General features: G+C 42.9%; 1 protein-coding gene across 3 annotated transcripts in view; it reads left to right on the forward strand.

The window, feature by feature from the left end:
* ACACA (acetyl-CoA carboxylase alpha) overlaps window positions 1–9,049 on the forward strand; it is a 360,465-nt gene that overhangs the window by 89,949 nt on the left and 261,467 nt on the right. For all 3 annotated transcript variants that reach the window (XM_011953628.1, XM_011953625.1, XM_011953626.1), the window contains one exon: window positions 2,434–2,480. Coding sequence is in view for 1 of the 3 variants with exons in the window: in XM_011953625.1 (XP_011809015.1) it covers window positions 2,434–2,480 (47 nt within the window). In the remaining 2 variants the exon portion in view is untranslated. The remainder of the gene's footprint in view (window positions 1–2,433; window positions 2,481–9,049) is intronic.

Here is a 9,049-nt window from a genome sequence, read left to right on the forward strand (position 1 = left end):
TCTGCTTCCTGGGTTCAAGCCATTCTCCTTCCTCACCCTCCCTCGTGGCTGGGATTACAGGTGCCTGCCACCATCCCTGGCTGATTTTTGTAGTTATGGTAGAGACGGTTTTACCATGTTGGCCAGCTGGTCTCGAACTCCTAACCTCAAGTGATCCGCCCATCGTCACCTCCCAAAGTGCTGGGATTACAGATGTGAGCCACTGCGCCTGGCCACATGATATATTTTTTAAATAAAAGAGAATTTGGTATTGTCAACAATTTTATATAATGAAGAAAATAATTTTTATTTGAATAGGCAGACTAGATCTGGAAAAAGGCCTTGTTTTAGAACTAAGACAGCAAATATACGAACCTTTCCCAAAGGTCAGCTTCTTTTTTAGTCCTCCTTCTGAGAGGCTCAACCTAATTGAGGGCAGGAGTTTAGGAATCCCAAACCTGCATGCAAGGAACATTTTGTATGAAGGTACATTTTTGTCAAGAAAAGGTCCATAGCTTTCATCAAATTTCCAACAGTTGAGACAGTTTTAAGAATCATTGGTTTATGTACTTAACTGACTGTCTTTGCTGTCTAGTGAGGTTATAAACTGGAGGGAGTGAGGGAGTAAGGATTAGTTGTGGCTTTACGACTTTTTTTTTTTTTTTTTTTGAGACAGAGTGCAGTAGGGTGCTCACTGCAACCTCCGCTTCTTGGGTTCAAGTGATTCTCCTATGGGATTACAGGCACACACCACCACGCCTGGCTAATTTTTGTATTTTTAGTAAAGACGAAGTTTCACCATGTTGGCCCAGCTGGTTTTGATTCCTGATCTCAGGTGATCTGCCCATCTTGGCCTGCCAAGTGCTGGGATTACAGGTGTGAGCCACCACATCTGGCTGCTTTAAGACGTTTTTGACACAACGCGTAATAAAATGTCATTTACATCATGACCTATATATAACTGAAACAAAAATTTATAAAACTGCAGATACTCTCATAAACTATGGTATGTCTTAACATTTCTATCTTATTTCATTTTCAAAATATTGGTTATAACTTGCTAAATTGATTTCTTAATGTTTTGCTGGGTGGTAACCCATAATTTGAAAAACACTGGCCTATTGCATTATAGTTTACAAAATCGTTTCATATATTCTTAGTTTTCACAGCAGTCCCATGACGTACAAATGACCTTCTTTAAACTTAATTATTCATTAATTAATTTATTTTTGAAATGGGGTCTTGCTATGTTGCCCAGGCTAGAGTGCATTGGCTTTTCACAGGTGTGATCATAGCACACTGCAGCCTCCAACTCCTGTACTCTAGGACACCTCCGCCTTAGCCTCCCAAGTAGCTGGGACAGTAGCACACCACTGAAGACTTTCTTTTTTATTTTTACAGATGAGGAGGCTTGTCTGTAAAATATACAGAGACGTTAAGTGACCCGTTCAAGTCTGCAGTCACTTGCAATACTTGACAGAGTCGAAGTTTGAGCTTGGTTGGTCCTAGGTTTTAACTCCAGCTTCACTGCATCTTTGGTTATATGATCTAAACTTTTTCCTTCCTCTTCTCAATTGTAGGGAATAATACTAGCGCAGATTCCATAACTGGATAAGTCCTAATATCCTAAATCTTGTCCCTTGTCATTTAGGGGTCCTCTCTTGGAAGTTTTAGATTTCCCTATCAGTGTGAGAGGTTCTTTCCTTTTGTTTCTTCTCTGTCCTGAACCAGTGGTTCTCAACCGTGTATTTGCATCAGTGTCAATTAACTGTGGAACTTAAAGTTGATATCCCTGGGCCTCCAGCTGCAATTCTGATTCAGCAGATCTAGGGTGGAGTTTAGACTTTGTACAAGTTTTAAAAGCTCCACAGGTGATTCTTAAACATAATCAGAGTTGAGAATTTCTACCCTAGATACATTTAAATTGTCAGGCTTAAGAAGGAAACCCAGGATTTGGGGAGCTGCTAGAGACTCTTTGATCTCTTACAGTTTAGGGACCTAGTATAATGGGTGCTCTGTCTTCCCCCTGGCTCCCAACCTTTGTGGGTAGGTGCAACCGCTTGGAAACATAATCAGAGCTTAAGTGAATTGTAGAGAATCTAGTGGTTCTCTTCTCCCCACTACCTCTTTTTTGATGAAATATTAGAAATGAAAATGTTGAAATGTATTCGTCGAGTATACAATAGGAAAAGCCACCTTGTGAAATGGTAAGCTTGTTCTGTTGTTTAATATTTTCATAAACAATAAAGTATGTAATGTGTTTGATTTACAGAATTGAACAAATAGTAGTGTGCTAAACCTTGTGCTTTAAGTTAAATAATAGATTTGACCAGAAAAATAGATACTTTGTATATTATTACCTTTGTATTATGCTGAGCAAAACAGGAATTGACAAAAGTTTGTTTCTTAAAAAAAAAAAAACCTTAAAATCTTTCTCTCTTTTTCTCTCTTTAGTTCTTTTTGGAGGTGGATATCTACTCAGACAGTAAGAATTATAAGAGGTCAGTTACAAATAATACTCCTTCTTGTTTACAATGTGATAAAAATTTTGTTCATGTTGTAAAATATCAAACTGTAGGCTTTTGTGTTAAAAGTTGACTTCCACAAAATAATATAGGCAGATTTAGGGTGGATAACCTGAAGTGAACAAAGAGTCCAACAATGGTACTCAACTGTGTTCTCTCTTTAATTCAGGATTAGAATCAGTGGAAGTGAGACAGGCTGTGGGGTAGCTTCTAGAGTGTCTGGACAGCTACTCAGTGATTTTCCATACATGACCTCTCTTTTCTGTTGGTCTGTAGGCTCGTGCCTGGGAAATACTATTCAGTACAGTTGCTGGACAGGCTTTTTAGCTGTTCACACTGAGTTGCCTCCAATCTATATAACCGTTTAGAGAAGGCTGCCTTCATGGTCTTCTTAGCTAGGAACTTGAAGTTGGCCTCATTGAGACTCTCACTTATTAGCCCAGAAACCATGTTTTATTAACTCTTTCTTTTTCTTCTCCCATGGAATCAAAGAATTCTGCCTTTTTTTTTGTGGATTTTCTCTTTTGTGTGGTCACCTAACTTCAGTCAGACTGCAAGCTGGAATCTGCACCTGAGTGCCTTGTTTATTTACCTTGTGAAGAAGGCACCCATTATGTTCTGTTAGTTGGGATGGGATTTTATTTTTTGGATCTACTGTTATTTTTAAACTTAACTATTTACTGCTGTAAATGTGAAATAGGCTTTTTGCTGTTGTAACTTTTGATGTTCTTCAGTATGGTCAGTCTGTTGGAACGTTCCCCTCCCTCCCCCTTTCTTCCTTTTTCCCTCCCTTTTCCCCTTTTCCCTCCCTCTCTGCCTTTTTTTCTTCCTTTCTTTCTTTTTTTTTTTTCCTTTTGAGACAGAGAGAGTCTCTGTCACCCAGGCTAGAGTGTAGTGGCGCAATCTCAGCACACTGCAACCTCTGCCTCCTGGGTTCAAGCGATTCTCATGCTTCAGCCTCCCAAGTAGCTGGGATTACAGGTGTCCACTGCCACGCCTGGCTAATTTTTTGTATTTTTAGTAAAGATGGGGTTTCACCACGTTGACCAGGCTGGTCTTGAACTCCTGATCTCAGGTGATCCACCCGCCTTGGCCTCCCAAAGTGCTGGGATTACAGGCATGAGCCACTGTGCCTGGCCTGTATTTTTAGTAGATATGGGGTTTGCCCATGTTGAGCAGGCTGGTCTTGAACTTTTTTTAAGACCTAATATTTCAAGGGAGAAATGTATAGTAAATTTAGACAGCAAATTTTTTCTGTTGCATGATACTTTTTTTTTTTTTTTTGAGATGGAGTCTCGCTCCGTCACCAGGCTGGAGTGTAGTGGCGACCTTGGCTCACGTTGCATGATACTTTTATATTTGATTCTAGTTTTATTTTATTTTATTTTTGAGATGGAGTTTCACTCTGTAGCCCAGGCTGGAGTGCAGTGGTGTGATCTCTGCTCACTACAAGCTCCGCCTCCCAGGTTCACACCATTCTCCTGCCTCAGCCTCCAGAGTAGCTGGGACTACAGGTGCCCGCCACTACGCCCAGCTAATTTTTTGTATATTTAGTAGAGATGGGGTTTCACCGTGTTAGCCAGGATGGTCTCGATCTCCTGGCCTCGTGATCCACCTGCCTCGTCCTCCCAAAGTGCTGGGATTACAGGCCTGAGCCACTACGCCCAGCTGATTCTAGTTTTAAAGATAAAAGTTAGCTAAAGTAATCTCCAGTTCACTTTCAGGAAATGTTAGGCTGGGCTCAGTGGCTCACACCTATAATCCCAACCCTTTGGGAGGCCAAGGTGGGAGGATCACTTGAGCTCAGGAGTTTGAGACTAGGCTGGGCAACATGTGGAGACTCTGTCTGTACAAAAAAACAAAAAGTAGCCAGGCATAGTGGTGCATGCTTGTAGTCCCAGCTATTTGGGAGGTTGAGGCAGGAGGATTGCTTGAGCCTAGGAGTTTGAGGCTGCAGTGAACGAGGATCATGCCACTGTGCTCTAGCCTGAGTGACAGAGCAAGACCCTGCCTCTAAAAAAAAAAAGGAAATGTCTGTAGTTTTCTTTTTTTTTTTTTTGAGACAAAGTCCTGCTCTGTCACCAAGGCTGGAGTACAGTGGTGCTATCACAGCACACTGCAGTGTTGAGCTCCTGGGCTCAAACGATTCTCCCACCTCAGCCTCCCTAGTAGCTGGGACTATAGGTGTATGCCACCACACCCAGCTAATTCAAAAAAAGTTTTTTTAGAGATGGGATCTCACTATGGTGCCCAGGCTGGTATAGGTTTTCTTTAGTTTTGTTTTAGCAGTCCTGCCAATTTGTTAATTACTGTTTTATTCTTGTACCACAGTGATTCTCAACCTTTAGGGCTTGTGAAAGCATAGATTAACGGATGCTGACCTGTAGGTTCTGATACGGTTAGTTGGTCTGGGGTAGGGCCCAAGAATTTGCACTTCTAGCAAGTTCCCAGGGGATGCCACTGGTCCACGGACCACACTTTGAGGACCACACTACTCTAACGTTTATAAATGCTGTTTGTCTCTGTAAATGAATAAACTGTGACTCACGAATTACACCAGAACAATCGTGTATATGTAATTTTCACATGTTCAGTGGTGATTCCCAAACATTTTAAAGTATTGATGGTTTCTCATCTGATGTCAAGGAGCACTATTGTCCACCTACTTTCATACTTCACAGTGGGTTATAGCATACAGAGTTATTAATAGTACATTTATTATCTATTAATGTACCGTATCTTAGAGCACCTCAAAATCACAGTTGGGATTTATTTATTTATTTGCAGTTGCAAGATTTAATAGAGTGAAGACACAGCATACAAAGGGAGGGGACCCAAAGAGGGTAGCCATTGCTGGCTCGAATGGCTGGGTATATATCCCGATCATTGTCCCTCCCGCTGTGCTCTCAGGCAACAGATGATTGGCTATTTCTTTACCTCCTGTTTTTGCCTAATTAGCATTTTAGTGAGCTGTCTTTACTACCTGATTGGTCAGGTGTGAGCTAAGTTACAAGCTCCGTGTTTAAAGGTGGATGCAGTTACCTTCCCAGCAAGGCTTAGGGATTCTTAGTCGGCCTAGGAAATCCAGCTAGTCCTGTCCCTCGGTTCCCCCCTCTCAACAGGAAAACCCAAGTGCTGTTGGGGAGGTTGGCTGATGACCGCTGTAATTGCGTCCTGCTGAACTGGGGCGTAGGAGGGGTTGTGCAGTTGAGATTTCCTTGGGAGGGGTGCCTTCCGTGTCATTAACATCGGAGCATGGGCTAGCAGGCTGGTCCAGGGGTCTGTGGTAGATCTTAGTCATGGACTGCATCTAGAGCTTCATTTGAAGAACTATTTGTAGTTTTACAGCTTCGATTTGGAAGAGACAAACTTAACAAGGAGGTTAAAGATACAGGGTCCAAAGAGGAGCAGCAATATTATAGCTGCTAGAGGTCCTAAGAAGGGGAGGATCCAAGGCATCTATTGGCTGAGAGGCCCCAGGGTCTAGTGTTTTGAAGCTCCTCTGCTCTACCTTGTATTCGATCTCAAATTTCTTTAACTTTCTCGGTGACGATTCCGGATTGATTAACATAATAACAGCATTCTTGCCCTAAAAATAAATAGGTTCCCCCTCTTTCGGTGGTTAGCAAGTCTAAAGCTCTTCGATTTTGAAGGACTACTGCTGCTAGGGAGTTAAGTTGATCTTGCAAGGTGACTAGGGAGTCGGCGACCCGTTCCATGTCACCATTTAGTTCTTGAGACAGTTTGTAGTAGAACTGAGTAGAGGCTGTGATACCGCCAATGCCAGTACCTACTCCACCTAGCACTCCTGCTTCGATAATGAAAGGAAGAATGAGTACTTGTTGCAGGGCTTAGGTACGACATGATTGTATAAATCTTGTTCAGTGTAGATGGTCATGGGGGCACTAAGAATGACAGAAAGCACATAGATTCTGAAGAGCCATTCAAACAATGATAGGCTGAGGTACCACAGACAAAAAATATTTCTGAGGATAGGCAGACTGTTCGTGTGGGAGGAGTTACCCATCTGATGCATTGGGAGTTGGTTGTGTCTATAGTATTGCTACATTTTACACAGGTAAGGTTTGAGGTATGGGTTATTTCCAGATTGGAGACAAGAGGTCCTACTAAAACGGAAGTGGTGTTTATTTCTGTGATGAAGTTGTTCCATTGTTCAGGTACAGGGTTTGAAATGTATGGCCTGAAGTGCAGGGTGAGGTACATCCAACAGTTGGTAGGGTTTTGAGCCGAGACCTCCTGGAGCCCAGTGAGGGTGGTATTAGATAGGCTTACCAGGCGAGTATGGGTACGGAGAGTTTCATGTAGTTTTGAGAGATCCAGTTCTTTGTAGGGGCTAGGGGTGCTATGTACTCGGGTCATTTGGGAGATTACTTCCTTTACGTGTTTTTCTCTTGCCTGATCTTGAACTCCACCCCCATTAGACATACCGGTATGGGTGAAGTAAGTCCAATAGACAGTGGCTCCAAGTCCTCCAGGACAACTAGGATTAATCATTTTCCCTGTCCAATAATGAGTATTTGCATACATGCAAGGGCTGGCAGAGTTATAGCAGTTGTGGGGCATATGGGTGGGGGTTTCCTTAGATAAACTCCTATACAATGAAGCATCAATATTTCCGGGATGCCGCATTCTCCATAGAAACTCTTGGTAAGGGGAGCTACTGGTCGTACAGCGGTGTGGAGGGGTTGCAGTGAGAGTGAAAGGGGTAAGAGAACAGTAAAGAGAAAAATATGATAAGGGAGGGCCATGGGGATTTACGATATTAGTTACTTTCCTCCCAGTTGTCGTTTGAAGAGCAGGCACAGATCCTCTAGAGGTTCACAGGAATAGCTAGCGTTGTCTCCTGGAGTTTCGGGTTCCTTTGGCAGTATCCAGGGTTTGACTCGAGTGTGATGTATCCAAGACTCCACTCCAGCCACTTTAACCGCAGCTGGGGTAGATAAAATGACTGGGTAGCGTCCTTCCCAGGATGTATCTAGGGATGGAGAATTAGAGGGAAGGGACTTGACTAATACCATGTCATCAGGGTGGAATAATTCCTTTCCCTCTTCTCGGGGACAGGCTCCTTGTAATGTTTTAAGAACCTGTTGATATTTGGCTAAGGAGGTGATGTCTGCAACTAAGTTGGCCGTCTCTTGGTCAAGCACAAGGTCATTGGTTAGGAAGGGCCGTCCATACAGCATTTTGTATGGGCTAAGTCCTGCTTTTTGGGGAGAGTTTCGGATTCTCAGTAAGGCTATAGGCAACAGAGCAGGCCATGTGAAGTGGGTTTCCTGGCTTAGCTTTTTTAGATGTCGTTTGAGCGTTTCATTCATTTTCTCGACCTTCCCTGAGGATTGTGGCCTCCAGGCGCAGTGTAAGTGATATTGTATACCTATGCCTGGGATACTCCCTGGGTTACTGTAGCCTTGAAAGCAGGGCCATTGTCACTCTGTAAGCCTTAGGGAAGTCCAAATCTGGGAATTATTTCATGAACTAGTACCTTTATTATCTTTTGAGCCTTTTCTGTCCTACAGGGGAAGGCCTCTGCCCAACCAGTGAAAGTATCTACCCAGACTAGTAGATACTAAAATCCCTGAGATTTGGGCATGTGGGTAAAATCTAGTTGCCAGTCTTTTCCTGGATAATGGCCTGTTCTTTGTTCTCCTGAAGGAGCTTGGCGATAAGGCAGGGGATTATTTCTTTGGCACACATCACAGGCCCTGACTATCTGCTTGATAGTTTTGAAAAGGCCTGGTCCAATAAACAATGATTTGGCCATCTGATGGGTGCTATCAATGCCTAAGTGAAAGGTTTGGTGAAGGGTTTTAAGTAATTTCCATTGGTTAGCTGCAGGCAAAAGTATTTTTCCTTCTTCGGTGGCTAGCCATCCTGAGGGGAGGAAACTCTGTCCTCATGAGGGTCCCCATTCCATTTCTTCTTCTGAGTACTGGGGCTTGGTTTCTCAGAGGGGATTACCCCATACTAGGGGTCCTTCTATAAGCATTTCTAATGGAGGGTCCTGCCTTGCAGCTCTTTTGGCTTCAATATCCACTTGGCGGTTCCCTTCTATTTCCCTTTCCTTTCCTTTCTGATGACCCCAGCAGTGTAAGACTGCCACCTCTACGTTTCTGTACAGCCAGTAATAATTTCCTAATGGCTTCCTGATGTTTGATAGGTGTTCCCTCAGAAGTTAGGAATTCCCTTTCTCTCCATATTGCTGCATGGGCATGGAGGACTAGGTAAGCATACTTAGAGTCTGTATATATATTTACCCTTTTTCCTTCTCCTAAATCTAGTGCCCGAGTGAGGGCTATTAGTTCTGCCAGCTGAGCGCTAGTTTCTGGAGTGAGGGGATTACTTTCAAGTATTCCGTTATCACTGACCACTGCATAACCCGCTTTTTGAAGTCCTTTCTCTGCAAAGGAACTTCTGTCAGTATACAGGTTGAGGTCGGGATCAATCAAGAGAATCTCTAAAAGGTCCACAAATGGGAATTATTATTTCCTGAATTAATCTTTTTTATCTTTTTTTTTTTTTTTTTT

This window comes from Colobus angolensis, unplaced genomic scaffold, assembly GCF_000951035.1.
Source record: "Colobus angolensis palliatus isolate OR3802 unplaced genomic scaffold, Cang.pa_1.0 Scaffold37, whole genome shotgun sequence".
NCBI classification, from domain to species: domain Eukaryota; kingdom Metazoa; phylum Chordata; class Mammalia; order Primates; family Cercopithecidae; genus Colobus; species Colobus angolensis.